The 27,382-nt window shown below is 48.0% G+C and overlaps 1 protein-coding gene across 2 annotated transcripts in view; it reads left to right on the top strand.

Moving 5' to 3' along the window:
- The first annotated feature begins 488 nt into the window (after positions 1-488).
- The window catches only part of ZDHHC9 (zDHHC palmitoyltransferase 9), a 41,566-nt gene continuing 14,672 nt past the window's right edge, over positions 489-27,382 (top strand). The window contains exons 1-4 of one of the 2 annotated variants that reach the window (XM_074964347.1): positions 489-641; positions 3,630-3,895; positions 26,255-26,415; positions 27,036-27,194. In XM_074964347.1, coding sequence (XP_074820448.1) covers positions 3,729-3,895; positions 26,255-26,415; positions 27,036-27,194 — 487 coding nt within the window. In that variant the 5' untranslated portion in view covers positions 489-641; positions 3,630-3,728. Of the gene's footprint in view, positions 642-1,324; positions 1,463-3,629; positions 3,896-26,254; positions 26,416-27,035; positions 27,195-27,382 lie in introns of those variants that run through there. The other variant, XM_074964348.1, reaches the window with a different exon arrangement.

Here is a 27,382-nt window from a genome sequence, read left to right as displayed (position 1 = left end):
GGGTGTGGGGGGTAATAGGTGCCTATATAAGACAAAGTCTCAAGTATTGGGACTGTCCCTATAAAATCAGGACATCTGGTTACCCTACCAGGCCCGTACCGCCAGGCCCTACGCTGCACTGCCCAGTCCTGCGCCCCCCCCCCCCCATCCCCTAGGCTGTGCCTCCCTGGCCCTGTGCCCCCTAGCCCCGTGCCCCCCCATCCCTGAGCCCGTGGCTCCATCCCTCTGCTGTACTGCCTGGGGTGCGGGCCCTTGGCTCGTGCCCCCGATTTCCTAGTCCCTAGGTCGCACCCCCGGACCCGTGTCCTGGGCTCCCCCATCCCTTAGGCCGCGCACACAGGCTCCCTAGTCCCTGGGCCGCACCCCCATCTCTAGGCATTTCTCTCTCTAGGACCCAGTGATGTAGGAGCGGGTCGGAGGTGAGAGTGACACACGTCTCAGCCAATAGGAATGAGTTCCAGTGGTTGGGGGCGGAGCGACATGTCGAGGCGGGCCAATGGTAGCCGCTGTCGCGCCCCACCTCACCGAGGTGGCCTCTCCCGAGTCCGGACGCCGGAGGGAGTGAGCGGCCCGGCCCGGCTCGCCTCGGCCTGGCCTGGCCTGGCCTGGCTTGCGGAGCCGGTAGCGTGACCGGCCGCCAGGTGAGGGGACCCTGGGGCCGAGCGGGCCGGAAGGACGGCAGCGGGGTGGGGCGGCTCCTGGTGCCTGGGGAGGTGTCACGGCTCGCGGGGAGCGGAGTAGGGGGAGGTGGGGGGCGTCACGGCTCGGGGGGGGGGTTATGGCTCGGGGGAGGAGCGGAGTCGCGGGGGTCATGGCTCCGGGGGGAGGGGAGAGGCGTGGGGCGGGTCACGGCTCGCGGGGGAGAAGTGGGGGGGTCACGTCTCGGGAGGAAGCAGAGTCGGGGGATCACGGCTCTGGGGGGAGGGGAGAGGCGTGGGAGGGGTCACGGGTCGGGGGGGAGGGGAAAGGTGTGGGAGGGGTCACGGGTCGGGGGGTCACGGCTCGGGGGGGAGGGGAAAGGTGTGGGGGGTCACGGTTCTGGGGGGGAGGGGCGAGGCGTGGGAGGGGTCTTGGGTCGGGGGGGAGGGGAAAGGTGTGGGGGGAAGCGGTGTGGGGGGGTCACGGCTCGGGGGGGGAGGGGAGAGGCGTGGGAGGGGTTGGGGGGAGGGGAAAGGTGTGCGTGGGGGTCACGGATCGGAGGGAAGCAGAGTCGGGGGATCACGGCCCCGGGGGGAGGGGAGAGGCGTGGGGGCGGTCTTGGCTCGGGGGGGAGGGGAAAGGTGGGGGGGGTCATAGCCAAGTGTACCCAGTTGGTTGTGGCTGGGTCTGGGAGTTCCGATTTGGCTCCTTAGACGGAGCAGCCTGGCCTGGGGTGCAGCAGAGCCCCAGTCCCCGGACTCCTTGGCTCAGGGCTTAGAGGCCATTAGTGTGAGGCCTGGAGTTCCCCGTTTCAGTGGAGAAGGTATTTAGCTCCCACCCCCACTCTCCGCTCCCCACCCATTGTGCTCCTTTTCTCAGGTGAAAGGCTCTGCGAGGGCCGAGGTGTGTGCTGCCACTCTCCCTGCTCTCCTTTGGATCTAGCTTGCCTGGCATACGGTATCTATAGATGCCTCTGTACTGCCCTGTCTGGCGGTGCAGAAGAAAAGTCCAGAGATCCCTGTGGGATGGTGGGTTGTCTCTCCTTGTGAGCTGGGGATAACATTCTTCTCCTCAGTTCATGAGCTCCTATCTCTGTTGTCTCACCCACCAAATCTGTGGTTTTTGTTTTGCTGTTTTTGTTTATTCCCTTTCTCTGTTTTTCTTTGCTGAAGGGGCTTTGTGCAGATCCTGGATTTGCACACGTCGGAGTCCATGTGTAATGTAGCTACATAATTGTGCTCTATCTTTAGCTTTCATTTAAGAACAAATTCTCCACCCAAGATGAGCGAGTGACATCTGCCTCAGCCCACAGTTATTCTGATGCTATAGGAGAGGTGTGAAGTGCTCCCTTCCCTTATCTGGGTGGGAGATGGACCTGAAACCTAGTGATTGCAGCTTAAATGTAAACATTGTTAACTATTTCTCTGCCACTTAATGTACTTAGCGAGATTGTCCGCTGCAGTGAAAGATATTTGGGTAGGGAGGAGTCTAGTGCAGAAACTGCTTATTATTGAGATGAGAAACTAGAAGTTCCAACCCCTCAGAGTTACTCCTTTCAGACCTTTCTCACAAGAGGCAGGGAATGAAGGGCAGCATCTCCTCCCACATACTAGAGGCATTCCCAAACATGTTTTACAAAGCAGTTTTTATTGGTAATATCAAAATAATGCTGCAAACTAAAAACTTGGGGGTGATGTAAAATAGTAATATATTTTTAAGAAACAGGAGGAGGATGCTATACTGATTGTATTTTCATATTGAATTAACTAGAAACCTCAGTTGTACATTTGTATGAATCTGCCCCAGAGTGTCCAGGGTGCAACGCCAGTCTGCCCTGCAAACCAAGGGGTCATGTTTCTAAAGTGGTTGGATGTGAGGCTCCTCTCCTGCAAACTTCAGGAGGTCTGCAGTGGCAGGGGTGCTGTAGTTGGCAGAGAATTAGAAAAGCAGTAGATGAGGGAAGAATGGATAGACCAAAGAAAATCCCACAGTTCCACCCCTTGTGAGTTCACCGTGTAAATCTTTGTGACTAAAGTAGCTTTAGCTATGGGGCGCATACCTGTCTTTATTCCCACTATGCACCCTGCATCTTTAGCAGTTGAGGAGGATAGTTGTGATGGGAAGAGAACTTGGGGAGGGTCTTTGCTGCATGAATCTAGGGTTTTCTAACACATAATTTAGGTCTAACGTGTTGCATGGGGATACAGGGTCTGAGTCATCTTAGAGGGGCCATAATGGACCCATGTTACCAGGAAACCCCATCCCAGACTGTAAAGTGTAAGTACTGTGGTCTGCTGTCAAGGGTCCAGAAGGTGGGAGTCAGGAGACCAGGGTTCTAATCCTGCATCTGCAAAAGCCTAACTATATGTGTGACCTTTGTTAAGTAATGTGAGTTCCATGGCTGAAAGAGGGAAGAGCGAGAAGGGATGGTTTGATGTTTAGGGGCATGGGACTTGGACTCAGGAGACCTGGGTTCTGTTCCTGGCTCTGTCACAAATTTCCTGCATGGCCATGGGCAAGTCACTTAATTAGTCTGTGACTCAGTCCCGTTTGCAAAATGGGGATAATACATCCCTGCCTCCCAGGGATGTTGGATATAACTTCACTAATGTTTGTGTGACACGTGTATTCTAGTGATGGGGCAATATAAGTACCTAGACAAAGTGCAAGATATTAAGATTTCTCTACAAAGATATGCTGTGTGCCATGACCTCATGAGGGTGGATATAAAGGCGGAACTCCAGAGCTACAAAGGCTGTCCTCTCCCCATTAGGCAAGGCTGACAACTCCTGTTAGCTGCAGATATCCTGCATAGAATGACTTAAGCTGTGAGAGCTGGTTGTGTGTGGATGAGCTGGATTTGAGGTGGTGGGAAGAATGTTGTGCCTCTAATTGTAAATTGGGCAGCTCCCTTGATCCATGTGCTGTTGGAGGGCACTGCTGCATAGCATCCAAGCCCATGGTAATGTCCTTGTCTCTGATCTCTTTAGTGGCCGTGGCTGGACTCTTGATGATGCCGTGTTTTTCAATGAGGGTGGAGCAGAAGCTGGACTTCACTTGGTTGCCCTACGCCCTCTGAAGGAGCAGTCATGTCGGTGATGGTGGTGAGGAAGAAGGCGATGCGGAAATGGGAGAAGCTGCCAGGCAGGAACACCTTCTGTTGCGATGGTCGGATCATGATGGCCCGCCAGAAGGGCATCTTCTACCTGACACTCTTCCTAATTCTTGGGACCTGTGCCCTCTTCTTTGCTTTTGAGTGAGTTCGTGGTGGGCTGAGATCACTGCTTTTGGAGGGGTTTATGGGGCTGAACTAATTGCCATAATTTGAGGGTCAGGGAAGGAATTTGCCCTCCCCATCCTGGGGGCATGTGGGTTGGGATTTGGGTTAAGGAAAGAAGAAATTTCCTGCCAGCCTCAGGTTCTTATTAGGGCTAGCTAGTATATTGGGATCTTTGGTGTAGCTCACCAGATTAAAATTCAGTTTTTGCAGGGAACCTGCTGGGTTCGGCTCAATCCTTTCTGGAAGCTAGAAATCTCTTAGGGAGTCTCAGCCTGTGGCATGAGACCATTCATTGGAGAGATAGAACCAGTAAGTATATGAGGTTTTGGGCTCATCAGGGTTGTGTCTTTGGTCGTGCATGACACCATATTACTGTGCTACTCCTCTTATGATTAGTATAGACACAAAAGTTTTGCTGGTTTAAAAATTTCTCTTGGTTAAACCAGTGTAACTTTCATGTGTAGACATGGCCTTGATTTGTTGTCATTGCATTTCTCCCTCCTCTCCCAAGTTGGGAGTGGACTGGCACTCTGGTCTGGTGTGAAGAAGGTTGCTGGAGGTGCCACCTCTTTGGCCAGTGTGGTGTACTGTGTCATGGTTACTGTGAATGGAGTGAAAGTTAGTTGATCTTATGTGGCCTGCTTCAGGGGAAGGAGACTTAATGAAACAGGGCTCAGTTTGTGAATGGCTTGTGACTGTCTCAAGATTGTTACAACTCTGCCACCTCTTGAAGACTTATTTACAGCTGCTTTCTGGGGGACCAGCTCTGCTGAGCCTTGCCTCCTTTAGGGCATTTGTGATGCTGGCAGGTATCTGATTGTCCTGAATGATACTCTGGGTAACATGATCGGCTTTCCAGATGTCTCTGAGCTGATGGGCCAGTACATGCATTAGAAAGCAGAGGAAGGGGACCTCTCTTGAGACCATTTTCTGCAAACTAAACAACTGTTGCCACTTCTAAAACCTGCTTGTTTGCTGCAGATGATGTATGGTGTTTGGCAAACAAAATTGCCACTCTGGTAACCCAGGCATTTATGGCTTGCTCATTCACTGGCCTTCTAGAAATGTCACCCCAGTTAGGTATCTTCTTGACGTCTTCCTCAAAACTTTATCTGAACCTGGCTCGTTCGTCTAGATAAAGGATATGGCTGAAACCCCTTCAGTGTTGAATGGCCTTTCTGGAACATCCTATAGAGAGATTTGCCAGGTCTCATGTGTCTTAGCAGTAGCAATGAAGTGACTGTCAGGTCATAGACAAGCTTGGACCTGTGAAACTAGGGTGACCAGATGTCCCAATTTGGTAGGGATAGTTCTGATATTCGGGGCTTTGTCTTATATAGGCACCTATTACCCCCCACCACCACCACCTCTGTCCCGATTTCTCACACTTGGTATCTAGTCACCCTATGTGAAATTGGCTTCTCTGCTTCATTGACGCTGTCTGTTTCTGTATAAGGGGTGTAGTGTAAGCATGACATTGGGAATCGGGACTTCTGAGTTCTAATATTGGCTCTGTCACTGACTCAGTCCTTGTCCCTAGGCAACGATACTTACCTCTCTTTATTCATTTCCTCCCCTGTAAAATGGGCTAAGACTTCCTGCCTCGCAAGGTGTTGTGAGGATGAATGAATGTGTATAAAGTGCTGCTGTTGTGTAAGTGCTTATTATGATGGATCCCTGCAGAGTCTGGCCAGCAGTGGAAGAGCAAGCCATGTTACTCTGCCTCGCACAGTCTGCAGGCAGTCATTATTATTGGTGATGGTGTATTGAGGCCTACTGAACCAAGCTTGCGTTTGACTTTTAAATGTGTAAGATGTGTGATTACCTCCCCTCCATGCACTCAGGTGAGCAAAGGCCTCTGGAGGGCTCCCTTCAATCCCTCCCTGTCAAGAGAATCCATGAGACACACCTCTCAAGGGGGGGGAGAGAGAGAAATCTCTATCTATATCTATAGATATAATCTCTCTTGTGTGAGGTTTCAGAGTAGCAGCCGTGTTAGTCTGTATTCGCAAAAAGAAAAGGAGTACTAGTGGCACCTTAGAGACTAACCAATTTATTTGAGCATAAGCTTTCGTGAGCGACAGCTCACTTCATCGGATGCAAGTGATGAAGTGAGCTGTAGCTCACGAAAGCTTATGCTCAGATAAATTGGTTAGTCTCTAAGGTGCCACTAGTACTCCTTTTCTCTTGTGTGAGAGGCTCAGGGCAGTCTAGCAGCGTTAACCTTTCCTGTGCTCTGGAGAGATGCTGGGGGCATTTTTCTTTTTCTGCAGTAGTTTGGAGTTTCTCTCTTAATGCCATAGCTTCTGAAGGAAATTCCATCTGTTACAACCGATTGTTTTTGAAGAGAGGGGATGAATGTCATGGGCGGAAGTGGCTTTTCTAGTATCTCCTGACCATACCCACTCTAATGAGGGGTGTGTATGTTTTGAATGTTTATTTCATTCAGCTGAAGCATTTGTTTGGTCACATCTTAGCTGGGAGGTAAACAAGCCTTTGGAATCCCTGGAATGGGGAAATGTCAGATGCAGTTTTTGAGCCAGCAGTGCCTTGTGAACTTTGTCCTGCACAGGCTGTCCCTGGGCAGAACCTGAACCCGTCAGCTTGGCTCTGATTAATGCTTCTGACTTGTGGGTTAATGTTTTCAACACTTCCCTGTTTTCGGGTCTGTGTTTTCCTCCTGACCCCCAATTTGGGATTGGTTAAATCGCAAATGCTGCTGTGTCTCTGGTCAGATGACTTGGGGACACATCACCCCTGTTGCAAAAATTCTTTGCATTCTTCCACTCTGAGGACCTGAGTGTTCTCTCTGGAATGACATAGGAGACTGGCATTTGGGCTACCCAAAGTGTCCTTTTGAAATTGTGCTGAAGCAATGTAAGTGTTCACTGTAACTCCTCAGGCAATGACCTGATTGTCATTGCAGACAGCTTTGTGAAAATCTCCATTCACCATGTAGGGATGGCGAAAAAAGCAATGTTGGGCTGAAAGGGATAGACTGAGATCCTGATAATAGTATTGGAGGCCATCCCTTTGAGTGATATGGCATTGTAATATATTCAGAAATTGGGGTCCAGAGATGGGTGGCATGGGAATCCTTCTGAACAAAGAGCGGTTTAATAAAGAAGAGAGAGAAATAAAAGGAGAAATGAGATGTATACAAACTCATGAATAGGATAGAGAAGATAAATTGTGCACTTTTATTTATCCTTTTTCATAATATAGAAATAAAAGGACATCCCACATAATTGATAGGCAGTAATTTAAAAACTGTTAAGGATGTAGATTTTTACACAATACATTGTTAACCTGTGGAACTCATTGAGGCCATGCATTTAGTCAAATTCTTCTGTTAATTTTGCTGTCCTATAGATTGAGAATATTCAGAGTTACATTAGGGGAAAATGTGTAAGGAATGCAAACTCTCCTGCTGCAGAGGCTGGTCTTGATGATTGTCATATATTTCTTGTACACGGTAGGTTGCAACGCTGCTACTAGGAGGTCAGGCTTCTGTACCAGCTGTGGACTGGCCACAGAGCTTCCTTCCCAGAGAGAGATACTAAGGGCATTCACTATAAGGACCTTTAATGTTCTGCTAGGTATGGCTGAGGCTAGCTTAATAAGGTGTTACACACAGGACCACTGTCTGTCTGAACAATATAATAAGTCTTAACATTCCATCACATCTCCCCTTTTAAGTTCTACATTCCTACCATTTACAAAATTTGCACTATTACACTATCTTTGAAGTTCAGTAGGATTAGTTTAAGTGTCTCTAAATTGTACTGGTTTTCTAATTACATTACCTGAATGCATAACAACTTCGTCATTGGACTGTCCATTAGTTAGAACAACTGGCAGTGGTAGGTTTCGAGTCCTTGAGACTTCTTGTTCTGTAGAGTTTGCTCTGTTGATTGTTCTTTCTGAGGGACAGTCTGTAGCCGTTGACGGTTTCTGTTGAACGCTCCATTGTTGGTTTTGGTCTCACATGCTCTGAGTGCTGAATTCTTTTTCTTTACAACCATTGGAGTTGTCCATCCTTTTTTTTTTTTTTATTGTATGTGTAGGTTCCTTGAAGCTACCTCTGGAGGATGGCCTTTCTCAGAGGTGGGATACTGGCTTAGATTGCTCTCTAGTCTGGCAATTCCTGTGGTTACACAGGGAGGCCAAAGCCTAGGGAAACATTGTCTTCATTAGGGAAAAAAGGAGTTAACTAACTCGAGGTAAAATCAAACTATAAATTGACTTATCTTCACTGGGATTTTTACCTCATTAATTACCGTGTTAGCTAACACAATTAAGAACTATATGTCTGCTGATAGCCCTCCAGGGATGCAGGCAGGTAACCAGCCAGAATACAGAGGTCCAGTGCAGTCTGAACTGAAGGACAGCCCAAGTGCAATAACCCTCCAGTATGGCACTCCAGGCTAACCTCAAGGGCTGTGAAGGGTATAGGTAAAGGAGTGAAGTCTTGAATGAGGTGCTCAAGAAGCTAGGGTAACTTGCGGCCAAACCTGTGTGGGCAGATCAAGATTGGGGGCACCTGGACATCAAAAAGGGGCCACCCCACTGGGAAAAGCCTCACCCACAACTTGGGATATACCTCTTGTCTAGTCCCTAGGGTCTGCTTTTCATGTGCACAACCAGGACAACTACACCGAGATTGCCTCTTTATCAACTGTAGCTATAGTCAAGTCTGGAGGGCAGAAATCCAGATGCAGAAAAGGGCCCCAGCCAACCTGTTTGAACCAGTATGGATTGAATGGATTGATGGGAAGGCAGTCATTGGGCTGGTGGACTTGGGGTATAGCCAGATCCTAATGAAGGACCAATTAGTTGGTTTGGCGACATCCTGAAAGAATGGGGTGGCTGACTGGCTGGCTACCTGATGGAACAGCTCACTTTCACAGACAGAAGCACTTTTGGAACCATCAAAACTGGTGGTGATAGGGGAGGAAGAGAACTCCAGCGAGGGGACTTCCAGCCAAATCAGGGAACCTTCAACTCCCCAAGCCTCAGGAGCTTGGGGGCTCTCTCCTGCTGGAGGCTGACATTCTGGCCCAAAACACCAGTTTTGTTCAAGAGCAGTGAGCTAATCAGATGCTAAGCTGGGCTGTGATGAATGGAGTTGGTGGTACATCCCCAGTGGCTAAGGCAGTGACTGCACTTTGAGGTCAGGGATGAATGGATTTACAGCCTTGAATGAAATGGGCAGATGGGAGGTAAAAACTCAACTCCTAGCCCCTGGGAGTTAGACAAGAAGTCTTACAAGTAGCCCATTCAGTTCCCTTTGCAGGACACTTGGGGAGGGGGGAAAAAAACATCAGTTGGGTAGTGGTCCAGGTCTACTAGCTCAGTGTATGCAGAGATGTCTGACTACTGTTCCTCATGCCAATTAGCCATTCTTCCAAAGCACCTAAAGAATTCTCCCAAAGCACCTCTTGTCGTGCTCCCAATAGTTGAGGACCCTTTTGAGATAATAGGGATGGGCTTCATGGGACCCCTGAACAAGAATGCTGTGGGGGTATCGGCACATTCTGGTCCTCTTCGACTACGTGACCTAGTATCCCAAAGCCACCCCCTTGCACTCTACAAATGCCGCTACCATCATGGTGGAACTCATGTAGCTCTTTGTCCAGATAGCAATTCCACAGGAGATCCTGACCAGTCAGGGAACTAACTTCATGTGCAATCTGATGAAAGAGCTGTGAAATCTACTAAAAGTCAAGTCAACAAGGAAATTAATATACAGCCCCCGGACAGATGAGCTGGTAAATAATTTCATCAAATGCTGAAGGAGATGAAGAAATTCGTAGCCTCTGGTCATAGTCTCTGGAACCAGCTGCTTCCTCACTTCTGTTTGCCATACAGGAGGTGCCCCAAGCCTCCACTGATTTCCCCTCCCCAACCCCAATCTTTCAAGATCCTATACAGCTGGCTGTATAGGAAGAGCAAGGCTGAGGGAAGAGCAAGGACCACAGACAATGAACATAGTACAGTATGTTCAGCAGCTAGGAGAAATTTAAGTCTTTAGGGAAGTGGTGTGCAACCTGTGGCATGCCGGCTGGAGCCCGCCAGCAGGTTACCCTGATGGCCCGCAGGTTGCCCACCACTGCTTTTGCCCAACGAAAACCTGCTAAATGCCCAGCAGGCCCAAAAAAGCCTACAATTGAGGGGCCTGATTGTGGTGTTCAAACCAAATGATTGGGTACTATTATTGCTGCCTAGCTCAGAATCTAAATTACGGGCCTATGGCAATGGTCATTTGAGGTGGTGAGACAGGTTGGCCCCAAGGTCCAGCAGCCAAAGAAAAGACAGGAAAAAACCAAAAACCCACAGATATACCACCAGAATCTTTTTAAAAGCCTGGAAAGTCTTCAAGGGGCTTCATAGCCCGTTATCCTTTGGATTCTGAATTAGGACCCCAGGCACCCTTGACCCAAACAGCTAAACCTGCACAGATGGGAGAGATACTTCAACCCAGATAAAAAGATGAGGTACAGCAGCTAGTTGACTCATTCCCCACTGTGTTCTCATCCTTACCTGGACCAGCCAACTTGGCATATCGACCATATCGAGATGGCACCATGACAATGTGCCTGGGAGACTCCCTGGATGCACCCCTGTAAAATGTGGGACACAATTTGGGATGAACCATAGGCTATGCTTACCCTGCGAAGAGTCACACAGTGCATGGAGAAGCCCCACTGTGCTTGTGCCAAAGCCAGAAGGCACAATATGCTTCTGTATCGATTTTTTTGAAAGATCAGTGCAGTATCAAAATTCGGCACACATACAATGCCAAGGATAGATGAGCTGTTGGAAAGTCTGGGAGCTGCCAGATATATAATTGCCTTAGATTTCACAAAAGGATATTAGCAAATACCCTGGACACCAGGATCCTGGAGGGAGGTGGGAGGGACCTTCTTTTTCCATGCTCTTTGGTTTATATCAGTTAAGATCCCTGCCCTTTGACCTTCATGGGGTAGCAATAACTTTCCAGAGGCTGATGGACCACATTCTGCAGCCATACAGACAATACACACTAGGATGATTTTACAGCCAAGACTGGGTTAGCCATGTAAGGCCAGTCTCAGCAGTCCTTTCGTCCCTCACAGATGCAGGTGTGATGGCAAACCCAGCAAAATATAAAGTGGGGAACTGCAATGCCACATATCTAGGCTATACTATTGGAGAAGGCCGAGTACAACCACTGGTCAACAAGGTGCAAGCTTTGGCAGCCTGTCCCAGCCCCACAACAAATAAACAAGTATGGTGCTTCTTGGGCCTGGCATGGTATCAGCGGTGTTTGTCACTGTTGTAGCTCCGCTCATGCATGTTGTAAAGGATGGAAGTTCAAAAAATGCTCAGTGGTCTGAGGCCTGCGACAAGGTCTTTAAGACACGAAAGAATTGTATGGCTCAGGAACCAGTTCTTTATAATCTAGACTTCTCAAAAAGAGTTTTATACTACAAACACAGGCCTCAGAGGTAGGGCTAAGGGCAACTCTTTGTCAAGAAGTTGAGGGAGAACACCTATGCTCTACATATGTCGAAAGCTGTACCCTAGAGAGAACCTATTCTGTCATTGAGAAAAAGGCCTTGGCAGTGAAGTGGGCCATGGACCCCGATGTATTGTCTGCTGGGGAACCTTTTTCTCTGATCATAGACCATTTAGGTGGTTGAACACCATGAAGAACACCAGTCCAAGGATAAAGTGCTGGTACTTGTCCCTACAATCCTATAGCTTCCAAATAGTCCACTGGACTGGCGAGGTGAATCGAAATGCTGAATTTTTTTTATGTGGTGGAGATCTAAACACCAGCTAGCAGCACCGTGGCCCTACTTCAACCCTCTTTCCCCCCCCCCGCCCCCCTTGCTCTGCAAGTTATGTCAAAAATGGAGGAGTTCAAGAGTGGGGAAGCTCAACTGAGCAGTGAGCAGCTCTGAGTGTACGTCTAAGCTGTGAGCTAGGGATGTGATTCCTTTGCTTGTGTACACATACATTAATGCTGCTTGAACTAGCCTGAGTATAAAGAGTAGTGTAGCCACGGTAGCACGTGTAGCAGCAGCAAAGGCATGGCTGAGCCATGCTGAGTACTTACCCACCCGTTTCAGGCTGGGTTGTACTCAGCACAGCTGACCTGTGTTTCCCGCTGCTTGTGCTACCATGGCTACACTGCTATTTATACTCTTGCTAAATGTATGTGCTAATGTATATGCATACACGCCCCTATCTCGGAATGTACATGCAGCCTGAGAGCAGGGCAGAGTGCTGGGCCTCCCTGCTTTCAGGGAGAAGCCTGGCAGAGGACAGAGCCTACCCCCTGCCTAAGAGGAGGGCCAAGACCTCTGAGATGAAGGAGGCTGTACCATATTCCTCTGTTGCTGACACAGCGGGCTTTGAACCAGTGTGCAGCCCATCCATGTCCCCTCTGAAGGAAGAGAAGCCGGCAGCCCAGCTTGAACTGGCTGCATGTTTTTGTTTGTTTTCCTACTCCTCAGTTGCTTTCTGAGCATCCAGAGGGAAGTGGCTAGAGCGCTGAGGCTGCTTCCCTTTTAGGGTGCTACTGGGCACCCCCACTTGAGCAACTATACCACCCCCATCAATACTCCAAGGGGGTGCTGTTGAAGGACCAGAACCCTAACAAGGCTAGTTCATATTGTCTGTCACTCCGGGGGGAGGTTGGTAATGTGGGTATTGGTGCCCTTCATTACACATACTCCCTTGCATTGCTCCCCAGGTGACCTGGCTGAGAGTGTCTCTGTCTGCTCTGTGTTAAAAGGAAATGCTGAGTGCACTCTTGCTTGCTGATACTCTGAATCTTGCACTCTCTGCCCTGTTTAATTAGAAGCAACAGTGACTGGGCTGCATGAGAGGATGAGCTCTCCCATTGCTCGCTGTACTGCTTTAAACCTGAGGGGGGGAATGGCCCTGCCATTACCAAACACTCTCATTCTTCCTGCACCCATCTGACCATACACCTAGAACAGATACACAGGCCTATCTCTGGTGGGGAGATTTGCTTCAGGCTCAAAGTGCATATAGATAGGATCTTGGCTTGTGGTGAACCAAAATGTGATGAAATGCTTCTCACTTTTGTAGCAGAATCAGGCCACAATAAGTGGAGTTTGCATGTGGATCACTTTAGGGATCATACTTTCAGCTTGTTGGCTCTTCTACTGAGGTTTTGGTTTCATTCTCCATGTGTCATGCATTATTGTGAGGGGGGAGGAACCTATGGGCTTCCTCCTGTGGGCAAAATAATCCCTCTGAATTTCCCCGGTGAAATAATTAGATTGCGTAGCTGAGTGGATAAGGTATATTTCAAAGTGAATTCATATCCTGCTGAGGCGAGGTCTATATAACCTGTTTCCATTCTCCCTTACCCCCATCAATGAGAGATAAGTGAAATCATACCAGTATTATAAAGCAACAAACAAAAATCTGGTCTAAAATAAGCTGTTTCCAAATGTAGCTGTCTTTCTGCACGTCACTTCTCCGTGTGCCTGAATGCTTTCATTTGGCATTTTTATGTAGGTGGTGTTTTGGAGCCTTTGAAGGGCATGCTCCAAATTCACCTCTGTCCCACATGTCGTAGTTACCTTTTGGCTTCTTCCATCATATCTCCTTTCTGTGGTGGTTTATCTATCAATTGTTGCTCTGACTGCATTTCCACTCAGCAAAGTACCACTAGCACTATGCTGCAGCAGCACGGGCTTTATTGTGAGCTGCACAAGCTGGCCTGGGACCCATGGTGCTTACTTGAGTGGCTAGTCTGTGCTGAAGTCTATGCTGCTACAGCTCCAAACCTACCAGTACCCCGAGCTAGACAGACTAAAGCTAGTTTGGGTATGTCTACCCATGCTGCCAATCACACCTTGATTGCACTTTAGACATACCCATGATTCCTATACTGAAATCATGCAGGGGAATTAGCGATTCTAGAGCTCACGCATCAACAAGGGATGAGAACCATATTCTCAATAGAAACCTTGATAGGCTGGTTTCTGCATAATGAAGCCATATCATCTGTGCAAGCTGTCACTTTTTGGGAATCCAAAATAAGATGGTGGCTTGGCTAAATAGAGAAAATATAAATCCAGCAACTAGCCAGTAAACAGGTGTCTAAACAAATTGCAGACCAGCTAGGAATCCCTCCAGTGCTTTCTAAGGGACTCTTAGACAGTAGGGACAGATAGTAACATACAAATACTAAAGACCTTCTCTGCCTTTCCTCTTATTCAGGAAAACAGTTCAAGCAATAAACCACTAGATGGCAACAGTGTAGGCTATTTGGAGCTGGTAGCCATGGTAGAAGCACAGGTCACTCTGGCAGACAGATCACCTATTGTCATGGGTCAAAAACCATCTGGGAGACAGGAAGTAAAGAGTAGGAATAAATGGTCAACTTTCATCAGGGCAAAAGGTTAGCAGCGGGGCCTTGAGTTTCCATACTACAGCCTATGTTTAATATATTTACGATCTGGAAAGCAGTGGGTGAGCGGTGAGGTAGCAAAATTTGCAGATGACACAAAGTTACTCAGCAAAAAGAACGAGGAGTACTTGTGGCACCTTAGAGACTAACAAATTTATTTGAGCATAAGCTTTTGTGGGCTAAAACCCACTTCATCGGATGTATGCAGTGGAAAATACAGAAGGAAGACACACACACACACACACACACACACACACACACACACACACACACACACACACACACACACACACACACACACACACACACACACACACACACACACACGAAAAAATGGGTGTTGCCATACCCACTAGAACGAGAATGATCAGTTAAGCTGAGCTGCTATCAGCAGGAGGAAAAAAAAACCTTTTGTAGTGATCATCAGGATGGCCCACTTCCAACAGTTGACAAGAAGGTGTGAGTAACAGTACGGGGGGGGAAAATAAGCATGGGGAAATAGTTTTACTGTGGGTAATGACCCATGCACTCCCAGACTTTATTCAAGCCTGATGTAATGGTGTCCAGTTTGCAAATTAATTCCAATTTGGCAGTCTCTCGTTGGAGTCTGTTTTTGAAGTTTTTGTTGTTGTTGTTGTATTGTGTCTTTTAGGTCTGTAATCGAGTGACCAGGGAGATCAAAGTGTTCTCCGGCTGGTTTTTGAATGTTATAATGCTTGACGGCCGATTTGTGTCCATTTATTCTTTTACGTAGAGGCTGTCCGGTTTGGCCATGGCATGTACATTGCCTCTACGTAAAAGAATAAATGGACACAAATCAGACGTCAAGCATTATAACATTCAAAAACCAGCCGGAGAACACTTTGATCTCCCTGGTCACTCGATTACAGACCTAAAAGACACAATACAACAACAACAACAAAAACTTCAAAAACAGACTCCAACGAGAGACTGCCGAATTGGAATTAATTTGCAAACTGGACACCATTACATCAGGCTTGAATAAAGTCTGGGAGTGCATGGGTCATTACCCACAGTAAAACTATTTCCCCATGCTTATTTTCCCCCCCTACTGTTACTCACACCTTCTTGTCAACTGTTGGAAGTGGGCCATCCTGATGATCACTACAAAAGGTTTTTTTTTTTTGCTCCTGCTGATAGCAGCTCAGCTTAAATGATCATTCTCGTTCTAGTGGGTATGGCAACACCCATTTTTTCATGGGGTGTGTGTGTGTGTGTGTTTGTGTGTCTTCCTTCTGTATTTTCCACTGCATACATCCGATGAAGTGGGTTTTAGCCCACAAAAGCTTATGCTCAAATAAATTTGTTAGTCTCTAAAGTGCCACAAGTACTCCTCGTTCTTTTTGCTGATACAGACTAACACAGCTACCACACTAAAGTTACTCAGGTTAGTCAAGTCCAGAGAGGACTATGAGGAACTTCAGAGGGACCTAACCAAGGTAGGGGAAAGAGCAACACGATGGCAAGTGAAGTTAACCATGGATAAGTGCAAAGTAATGCATATGGGAGGGAAGAATGTCTGTTTTATACTTCCGTGCGTCATTGTAGTATCTGAGCGCCTTCCGTGTAAAATCAGAAGCAAAGTCCCTAGAGGACTTCATGGAATCTCTAGCACTTCTCCCTTTTCAGGTTCAAAACTCTGCTTGGTGGTTTTGAACTCTCACATCTTACATGGTTCTAAATTAACTGTATCAGCTTGGGAAAGGGATCTGGCTATCACTGTGGAGACTGCTGCTGAATGTGCAGCTGTGGTCAAAACAACAAACAAGCTGTTAGGAGGCACGAGGGATGGGATGAAAAGTAATACAGATATTATAGAGTGGTTATAAATTAATTGTGGACCCTCATCTGGATTATTATAAGCAGCTCTGGTCACCCCATCTCAACAAGGAGACTGCAGAACTAGCCGGGGTTCAGAGAAGAGTGATGTGAATGAGATGGGGTCTGGAAAAACTCATGAGAAGAGATATCTGAAAGTCGGCTCTCCCTGTCTCATAGCACAAGAATAAAGGGATGTTAAATAACTGAAAGGTGACAAGCTCAAAACTGATAAAAGGAAAGACTTTGTCCCATGCTGTGTGAGTAGACTGGGCATTCACTGCTACAGGAGGTCATTGAGGCCAAGAGCTTAGTAAGATTCAGAGAGGGACTGGATGTTTATAGAGAGGGTGGATATCCTTATTTTTAAAAAAATTGTTTTTATTTAAATCATATTTTTAAATTTACATACATTTTAAAAATGTATCTCCTATGTTAAGTCAAGCTTACTATAATCTATTAAAATCACTTAAGTAAAATTTTAATAAATCAAGCAGTACATGATTACTGCTGAAGTTTTAGAGAAAGTCAAAGCACTGAATTAGTGGAAGTTACTGGCTGAGCACCTGAAAACTAGAGTTTGCTGAAGTGCTAAACCAGCTTTTGACAGGAGTAGTCTCTTCTGCAGGTGCAGAGAATGCTTCCTTCATTTCAGTTTATTCAACTAGTTCAGTTCAGTGACTGGTTATTCAAAGTTGAAAAAAGCATTGTGAAAACAAGGAAATACAGAGTTACGGTAAAGGTCCATGCAACTCTGCCCTCCTGGAATTGGCGATAGCCACTAGCTGCATGATCTCCAGCTGCATTCACGTGTAGCTGCAATGAATGGTAGAGAAATTAGTTGGAGCAGCTTGGAAGAGGTGTGATTGTGATATGAGGTGATTTGGATGTCTGTGGCCCTATGTGGGTATATTTGAGCCCCTCTCCTTGACCCCCTGTGTGTGTGTGACGGAAGGAAAGAGGTGCATCTGTACCATGAGAGATCCAGGATGTCTCATATCAGCACTGTGTCAGTAGCAGGGCACAGGCCTTCTTGCCATGGGGGTGTCAGCAGTTAGTGGGAACATATGTGGCCCGTGGGTTTAATGATAGCAAGTGAAAGTTCAGTGTGTGATGGTATGTGCATAAGGGTAAAGGATTTGAAGGAGTTGTATAATTTAGGCTACTCCATGAAAAGACCCCCGCATCTACTAAGTGTATGAGTGTAGGAAGCTCCTGTTCAGTACAGGGCAAAGGCAGAGTGTGAGTGTGTGTGTGCTGGGCTTATTGAGACATTGTTCAAAGAGGGTAGAGTTAAGGGTTGCACCTTGACTCTGTACTTCCTGGTTTTCATAAGTTTGAGTTTTACTGACCTAGATATTCTGGAAGGGCATGAGCTATCAATGGGCAACCTTCACTCTGCATTAACAAATTATTTTGCCATTTAATTTCCTAATTTTTTTTTAACAAAGAGAAGGGTTGGGTGGAGGTAGTGGTCATGTAGACAGCTGTAGTTATCATGTAGGAGTGCAGCCCAGATGTTTCTGTGGCCAGGTGATGATAATACCTAGATCTTACTTAGGGCTAGTAGCATTACGGAGGGAAACATCATTATTTTCATTATAGAAATGTATGAACTGAGACACAGAGAGATGAAATGACTTGGCCAAAGTCATCCAGCAGGCCAGTGTCTGAGACTGGGACTTGGGTGGTTGTGCCTAGGGGTTGGATCAGGAGTTGGTAGCCAGGAATCAGAGCCCAGGATCGCAGCTGGGGTCAGAGCCAAGAGTCAGAGATGAAGTCAGGAATCTGAGCCCAGGGTTAGAGCCGGTAACCCGGAGTGAGGCAAGGCTGGGGGCAGGGCTGTGTCGGGTGCAGGAAGAGGGCTGGAACAAGGTGGGAGCAAGGCTGGGAACAAGCAGGCACAGGAACTGTCATAGCCATGGGTGAAAACAACAAGGAGTCCTTGTGGCACCTGCCAAACTGCTTCTGAGCTTGAGAGCTGGTTTGCTGACTTCCACCCAATCAGGCAGTGTAGACAGTCAGGCAGCCTACTACAGGCTAGCTGCACTTGTTAGGTTGCCCAGAGACTGGCTCTGCTGCAGGACCTGATTCCTGACAGTACTCCCCCCACCGAAGGGTGCCTCCTAGGGGCCTCGTGACCCAGTTTCTCGTGGTACTGCCAGTGGAATTCTCAAATATGTCCAGGGCATGGATATTCCCTCCCAGTTCCCAAGACTGTTTGCCTGGACCATAGTCTCCCCAGTCCACCAGTTAGTGGAGGCTTCCCCTAACTCGCCAGGAGTCAAGGATTTGGTGGACCAAGTACTCCTGCTGTCTGCAGATCTGTGTGGGGTGAGTTAATCAGTTTGGGTATAGGATCCCATTTTAAAGCTTTAACAGGTAAGATGTGAAAGGGGTAGATTTTCAAGGACTCTGGCAGCTGTAACCTGAAGGCTTTTGGGTTTACCCATTCTTTAATATTTTAAAGTGTCCAGGTATTGGTAGTCTAGTTTGGCAGATGGGCAGAGAACCATATCTTGTCCCCTATGGCCAGATTGGGGCCAACCTAACAGTTTTGGTCTGCCTGGTGTTTATAGGCTTCATTGGTGGACTGAAAGTATTCCTTGATCTCCTGGTATAGGTCACTTGGTATAGGATGGAGGCTAGTTCACGGCAGCTGGTACTGGGGAACTTACCATTAAGTCTGAGTGGAAGCGGGGGTGAAAGCCATAGTTTGCAAAGAATGGGCTATGTTGGACTGAGGTGTGGATTTCATTGTTAACAAGCAAATTTGGTGTAGCACGGTAGGGGGAACCAGTTGTCCTGGTGGTAACTCAGAAAGCAGCAAGGATACTGTGCCAAGATTTGACTCTCTCTGTTTGCCCATGAGTCTGTGGGTGATAAGTGGATGAGGCAAGGGATTCAATACCAAAAAGTCAGAATTCCACCAAGAATCAGGAAATGAACTGGGGTTCCCAGTCCTATACAATATCTGCTGGTAACCTGTGGTTGCAGAAGACATTTTCCAGGAAGAGCCAAGCCGTCTCCTATGTGGTATGAACAGTAATGGTATGGAATGAAAGTGTGCCATCTTTAGTAGGAGGTCAGTGGCAACCAGGATTACTGTATGTCCCTGGGAGTGTGGCAGTTCTACAGTGAAGTCCATGGGGACCATGGGGTTTTGTTGGTGCAGTCTTGGTACAGGCACAGAGGCTGCAGGACTTTTTATATAATCCTTCATGTAAGATCATTGGCCTGGCCACTAGAAGCAACTTGAGATCAGATTCCAGGTCTAGAATTGGCCAAAATGGCTCACAAGTGGCAAATCATAGTATGGCTTCCCTACCTGAAGCCTGGGTTGTCCCTCCAGAACATAAATACAACAGTTGCGACAGAGGGGGCAGTTCTGTTGTTGGAACTTGGCATTAGGTCTGGTACCTGCATAATTCAGGGTCTGGCGGATCTGGGTTACGAATGGGTCACCAGGGAATGGAAGGAGGATGTCAGAGTGCTGTTGATCATCCAGTTGACAAAGTTGGACACCTTGAGCATAGTGGAAGAGGGTTCTTCACCAGGTTTGAGATCTTTCTCTTTGTGGGGTAGAGCATCTGCCGTCCTGTTTCTTGTTCCTGGGCGAAAGGTTACTGCAAAGTCAAAGCGAGCTAGTCTGGTGTTGGTGAAGGTGTTTAGTAGTTTATAGGCATTCCAGGTTCTTGTGAGCTGTCAGGAGTTTGGACTGGGAATTGGGCTCCCTGTAGTAGGTAACTCCATTCCTTGAAAGTCACCTTGATAGCCAGTAGCTCCTGGTCCCAAATGTCATAATTTTTTTTCCTCCTGGGGTTAGCTTCCAAGAATAAAAGTCTCAGGGGTGGAGTTGGTTGTGGGGGCCCTCATGATAGATAAAACTGCACCAATGGCAAAATTTGAGGCTTCTGCTTCGATCCTAAATGGTTTAGTTGGATCTGGGTGAATCAGGATTGATGCTGAGGTGAACATAGTCTTCAGCCAGTCATAGGCTGACTGAGCTACTGTGCACCGGGTGAACTGGTCCCCCTTTTGCAGGGATGTCATTATGGGTGCAACCAGGTTAGAGACTCGCCTGTAGAAATTGGCAAATCCCAGGAATTGCTGCACCCCATGTACATCCTTGATGAGGCCCAGTCGGATATTGCAGCCACCTTATGCGGGTCCATGGTGAGTCCCTCAGGCATGATGAGATAACCCATGCATTCCACTGTGTCCTTATCAGACTTGTATTTCTTAAGCTTCACATAGGTATGGTTTTGGCAAAGTCTCTCCAAGACCATGCAAACATGATGATTGTGGAGATGCAGAGAAAATGGGGACATCATCCAGCTAAATGACAACAAATTGATCCAGCATGTCCCAAAAGATGTCATTTAGGAAATGATGGAAGGTCGCCAGGGCATTACACAACCCAAACAGCATAACTGAATATTCCAGGTGGTCATACCTGGTCCATTCATCATCTTCTCCTTTACCAGGTTATAAGCTCCGCAGAGGTTCATCTTTGTGAAGAACAGAGTCTTTAGAACAGTTCAGTAATAAGTGGTCAGGAGTATTGGTTTTGGGATTGTAATCTTGTTCAGAGCTCTGTAACCCACACAAAGCTGGAGGGAGGTGTCTTCACCACAAAGAAGTTTGAGGCCCCTGCTCGGGTTGTGGAAGAGTGAATGGATCTCTTTTGCAAGTTTTCCTGCAGATCGCTCCACGAGTGACAGTAAGTTTGAGTTTGGAGAGGGAGTGAATGCACCCAGGGAACCTCTGCTCCTGGCTAGAGGTCAGTGGGGTAGATGTAGCTGCAATGGGGTGGTAGAGTGTCAGGTTTTTTTTTATTGTCAAACCTGTCAACATAATGTTGATATTTAACAGGTTTGCTAGGATCCCCTTTATATTGTCTTTGTGTCTCTGAATTCTTTGGAGGATTGTGTAAACTGCAAAGGGTTGCTGGTCCCAGCTTGGCTCTTGGCAAACAGGATTATCAGCAAGACGGGGAGTCAAAGTATACTGTGCCTGATCACCAGTGGATGCCAGATATCAGAGCCAGGTTACCTGGCATGGGGCAGAAGCAGGGCTGGAACTAGGCAGGAGCTGTACTGGGAACAAGCTGGCACAGGAGCTTTTGCAGTTGTGGAGGAATGCTTTGAGCACCCGCCAAATTGCTGCTGCTGCTGGGCTTAAGAGCTGGTCTGCTGACTCTTCCCACCAATCGGGCAGCCTACTACAGGCCAGCTGCCCTCCTTGGGTTGCCTGGTGACTGGCGCTGCTGCAGGCCCTGCTTCCTGACAGCCAGTGTCAAAGCTGGGAATAGAGCCCAGGTTTTAGGAGTCCCAGTCCAATGTTCTCTCCACTAAGTCACACTGCTGCTATGTGATTCTTAAGTGCCCCCTAATCTCCCGGGTGTATGGCTACACTATGGAGACTATACTGGCATTGCTATGCTGCCCTAACCCCTTAGCATAGATGCAGCCTATACCGCTGGAAGGGGTTTTTCCAACAGTGTTGAATGAAGTTATCTAGGTCGATGTAAGCAGCTATGCGGACCTAGCTTGTGGCATAGACTGTGTGTCAGGGCCAGGGGTGTGGTGTGTCCCACCCCTCCCCAATGTAGCTATCTCAGCCTAGCTTTTAATTGTAGATATCAAGCCCTAGTTGTAGTGGGATGGGGATAGTGGTTGTGCTTTTGGAGTGTGTAGTTGATAACCGAGTCTGTGGGAAATCTCAGGCATGGGGTGTGTGTCCCAAGAACTTGACAGTTTCATTACTGGTGGTTACAGTAACTTTTAAGCATGTGAGAGAAGACTCACTCTCTCATCCAGTTCAGCCTCTCCTTCCCAGCCCATTAAGCCATTAGCATTTTAGAAGCTATGTGCACAAAAAAGTTGGTGGAATCTATGAACTTCAAGAAAAGCTGTTTTGGGGCAGTGAGGGTTTGGGGGGGGGGGGGGGGCTGTATCATAGGTACCTCTTGCTCAAATGACCTCCGATTTGGATCACTAAGCCTACCCTGCACCACCACAAAGCACAGCAAATTTCAAGAATAGCCAGGTAAGCATGCAGATTTTAGAACACTTAGAAAAAGTTCCTTTAAACAGAAAGATCCCACCACGTTAACTGAAGCAGAGAGGTTGTTCTGCTATAATATTTATGAAATTAATCAGCAACTGCTTTGCTATAGCCAAAGCCCCAGCCCAGAATAATCCTGAAAGCATAGGAGTCTCAGAGATGTGACATAGCCCATTCACCTAAATGTGATGGTCTCAGCTGAATGAGAACACTCCCTATAGCCTGAAACAGTAGCTCTGAGATGTGTGAACTGCTCCATTCTTAACTCCTCACCCCAGCAGTGATTCTCAGACTTGTAGGGGTCAGGACCCATTTGTAAATGTTTACAGCCTGTCTTGACCCAGTAAATAGTCTGGGGTTGGAGGCCCTAGAGTGGTTTCGCTTGGGTCCTGCCCGGCACTCACCCAACATTGGCAGCTCCTGGCTGGGCTTATGTCTCTGCTCCGGGAGTTGCAACCTCTAGGGTTGCTGCATCGCTAGGTTCCACCCCTCCCCGACTGGACCAAATTTGTGTGAGTGGAGTTGTGACCTGGCCCATGAGATTGCAGGGCCACTCACTGAAATCCAGCCTACCTGGACTCCCGTCATCATGGTGGCAGGGCCAAACCTGAGTGGTGCTGGGACCCCAAAGGTTGCAGTGTCTGGAGCAGGGAGGCGAGCCCAGCCAGGTCCATGGGACAGTAGCTGCCATGCCACCCTTTAAAACATTCTGGTGACCCAATTATGGGTCCCAGCCCACAGGTTGAGAAACCCTGTGCTTGTGCATGTTCCAAATATGTCTGAGCTCAGCTCCCCACCCAGCAGGTAGGGCTTCCCCAGATCCCAGCTCACATGGGGGTATGGAGAGAGTTCAGACCAGTCCAGTCCAAAAAGGCAAGCCCCTCCAGAACCGGCGCACATGAAGGGCGGCCATGGGGGTGGGTCAGAACTCAAAGATGGCAGGGCCACCCCAGATCCTGGCATATACACAAAGACTTCGGAGCCCCAGATTTTGGCTTGCACACTGTAGAGAATGTCGGGCTGAAGCACCCCTTGCCCCTATTCTCCCCCAGTTCCCCTGCCACTTAATCCCTTGTCCCCTCCCAATGTCCCTCCCCAACCCCTCTTTACCTCCCTTACCACCTATCCTTATTTTTTCCCCTCATTTCAGCCCCATATGCCTCTTACCCCATTCCCTCCCACTCCTCTGGCCCCTAAAGTCACTCCCCTCCCAGCAAGCATTCACATTTAATTTTTTTCACAAAAACACTTTGATTACGTGCCCCCCCCAAAACAAACAAAAACCTTGCCAGAGAGTTTTTAGTAATATGTCCTCGAACCTTTTGCCCAACTTGGGGCTTGAATTGACACTGGCTGTGTGGGTCAGGTTTGAAGCACTGCTGCTTATCCCCTTGACCCATCCAGTTGGTGTGAAACTTTCAAGACTACAAACCCTGATGGCTTCTCTGTCCAGGCATGGTCAATGTAATCAGTTTAGTGCAAGGACCCAGGTCTAGTGCGGCAGACTGGTGTTTCAGCCACACTGCCTTTTGGACTGAATGTGCCAAATCTGTGCTTGGCTAGTCTGTCTGTCTGTCTAACCAGCAGACCACCCTTTTCTTCCAAAGTCAGGTTTAGGGGTCTGGAATCTCAATCTTCTACTGCGGTCTAGCAAATAGTTATGTAATGCACTTGTAGAGTACATTTAGCCCAAGTGGTAAGAGAGTCTGTGGTGTAGAGCTGAACGTTCCATGTCAAATCGTGCTGTCAAACCATGTTGGGAACGTTGTGGTTCCATATCAGATAATTTCTGTCTTTCCAGTTCAGTTAAAGTTGCAATGAAACTTCTTTTTAAAGTCTTCCCCCAAAAGTCAGATCAACCTTAACATTGGTAGGTCAGGGGCTTGACACAGATGCCAGATTATCACTTCAGGCAGAGCTACAAATAGAGTTCAGGTCCCTCATATCAGAACAAACTATTGTCCGCTTAGCTTTCGGAGAGGCAGCATTGCTTAGGCCAAACGTGTGTGTTAGCTAAACTGTACAAATGGGCTACTCCTGCGTCTGCAAAGCACTCTGAGACACACAGGTGAGAATGTCTAACAAAGAGTTGCATGTGATGACGTGTGTGTAGGGAAAGACGGGAACTGCAGGAAGAAAAAGGATGGTCAAGGCATTGGGCTAGCACTCAGAGCTAGGTTCTGTACCGACTCCTGCCACAGGCTTCCTATGCTTCCTATCGTGCCAGGTCACTGACACTAGAATACATGGAGGTGGCCGCTAATTTTTCCTTATTTATTCGGTGCCTCAGTTTCCCCATCTGTAAAAGTGGATCATACATTCCACCTCACAAGTGGTGTAAGTTCACTAATATCTGTGAAGCACTCCGATACTGTGCTGAGGGAGGCCATATAAGTTCCTAGTTAGATCATTCGCCCCTTTTGTGAACAATTGGGGGCCACCCCAACCCTCCAGCCTTGCACTCATTGGGGATTCACCAGCCCTTCTGAGCCTTAGGAGGCTAAAAAGAGCCAACTCTCCATGAGACTTAGGCCATTTTGATGCTTTGGGTGAACACTAGTCTTTCTTGGCACCCCCTAGAGATGGCAATAGGAACTGGGGGCATCATAGTACCTTATCCCACTCTAACCAGAAACAAATGTTATTTCCGCTGTACCCAATGCAATGATAAACCAGACTCCTATTCACAGGGTCCAGCTGGGTCTTCAGTGTGGCCTGTGCAGCAGCATTGATACGGGAAGTACTTGCAGCCAGCTACCAGATATGACCCTGGATTCAGTGAGCACCCTCTCCTTGGTTTCTAGCTGCATGATCCTAAATACAGAGGCTAACGTGTGTGGAGGGGGGTGTCCTACAATTAGGCCATGTCTGCATTGAGAGAACTTGTAGCTGAGTAACTGCATCATTACTGAGCAGCTACACTTGACTAAATCCTGCTATGTTTCAGTATAGCCTGTCTACATGGGGAGCTTGCACTGGTGTAACTAAATTGATGGTATGACTCTGGTGCCAATTGTCATGTAGACAAAGCCTTAGTTTCCTGCAGCTTAGGCAGACACTGCCTACTCCAAAATCCAGTAGCAGGTGGTGGCATCCCAACAAGGGGAGAGTTAAGATGTTACTCCACATACTTCACAACCTTAACTGTGCCACTCCTGGTTTTCGTAAGCTTGTGGCTTGTGTGTTTGACAAGAAATTGCAATCTTCGGGGGGGGATTGTAAGGAGATGTGAACAGAGTCTTTCCTGCTTTTCTCTTGTTTGAGTATGGAGCCTGATGTCCCGTGTCTCAAAAAGGTACGGGGGAGCAGAAGGCCCTGTTGTGCAGCAACAGCCCTAACAAATTCCTTTGTAAGTGACTCTTCCGATAAGGAGTGCAGGGCTTGGGAATATTATTGCAGTTACTTTTCAAGGTTTGGAATAAACTCTCTGGGTGGTAAGCAGGAGAGTTCAGTGAAGCCAGTCACCTCCAACCTTGCCCATTCTGTCCTGAAACTTTTGGGCTCCACTGTTTCACCCGCCTCTTAAAGGGACAGGGCCCAAGGAACAGTTCTCTTTAATATTTCTCTCATTTTAGTCATACTCTTTCTGGACAGCCAGTGCCTTCTGATTGCATTGCACTCCTTCACAGGAGAAATTCCCAGGCTGATTGGTAAGGAGCTGGCTGGTCACAGGGTTCTGGTTGTCTTTGGTTCCAGCTGAGAGAAGAGATGGACGTATTTACTGCATTAAAACTGACTAAGAATACGTTATCACGCTTCCCTGGTTATACTTTCCGTGGTAACACTCGCTGTAGCTGCCCCAAAAGTGTTATGCCCTGGTGATTGGGATGGGAGATGAACATCAGGCAGTCTCTCCAGATGTGATCCATTGGAGAACTCCGGCATGGCTGCGTCTGGGCTCTGAGACCTTGCCAGGCTTTGAAGAGAGAGTTTTGCCCGGGCCATTGTTTGGTTTGATTCAGCACCTCCTTGTTTCTCTCCCTCTGTAGGTGTCGCTACCTGGCAGTTCAGCTGTCTCCAGCCATCCCTGTCTTTGCAGTAGTTCTTTTCCTATTCGCGATGGCCATGCTCCTGCGGACAAGTTTCAGTGATCCTGGTGTGATCCCCAGAGCCCTGCCTGATGAGGCAGCCTTCATTGAAATGGAGATTGGTGAGTGAAGAGGCTCTTGTCAACAGAATCTATGCCAGAGTACCTTCCCTGAGGCCTTCTGTGAAGGAGTGTGAGTGTGCGCTAGAGCCTGGGTTGGTGTGGGGAGTTTGCTGGGGAGCATATCTTCCCTACTGACTCTGTGAGAGGACTGAGTGTGCCTGGAGAGTGGCGGTGGTGCCCTGCATGTCCCTCAGCTCTGGAAGGTGCCCCGCCCCCCCCAAAGTACCCATCCATTAGCTCACATGAGTTCTTTCTCCTCCTGCAGTGCTGGGTTTACCTAGGGAATTCCCCTCTCTCTCCCCAACACCCCACTCACTCTCACGCAAGACCATGATTGGGAATGGGAGCAGTCTGGGTCGTTCTCTCCCTTTCTGGCAGGTGATGTCGGGCGCAGGTACATCCTAGCAATGGTTTGCCCCTGTTCCTTCACTCAGCAGAGTCCTTGGCGTCTCTTCACCTGGCCCCAAGTTCTTAGAGCTGTGAACAGAGCTGCTGCCGATGGCTCTGAGAATTGCAGGCTCTCCTGGTCTTGGTGTTAATGAGATGGAACAAGCAGTTATTGCTGAAATGCAGTGGAGTTGGATTAACAATTCTGGTGTCTGATTGGCTATTGCTTTCAGAGGCCACCAATGGAACTGTGCCTCAGGGTCAGCGCCCGCCTCCACGTATTAAAAACTTCCAGATCAACAACCAGATAGTGAAGCTGAAGTACTGTTATACGTGCAAGATCTTCCGGCCTCCCCGTGCCTCGCACTGCAGCATCTGCGACAATTGTGTGGGTGAGTTAAGACAGCACGATGCCCTTGCCATGGGGGAGACCTCAATCCAGCACTCATGCCTCACACGGTAGCATCTGGGACATAGGAACTGCGAGATGGGATCGGATCGAGCGTACATTTAGTCCTGTATCCTGTCTCCACCAGTGGCCAATCCCAGCTGCTTTGAAGGAAAACCCCACAACAGCAGA

Source organism: Natator depressus, chromosome 9 (assembly GCF_965152275.1).
Source record: "Natator depressus isolate rNatDep1 chromosome 9, rNatDep2.hap1, whole genome shotgun sequence".
NCBI lineage: Eukaryota > Metazoa > Chordata > Testudines > Cheloniidae > Natator > Natator depressus.
The sequence above is the reverse complement of the archived record's forward strand: the minus strand, read 5'-3'. Positions and strand labels throughout refer to the sequence as shown.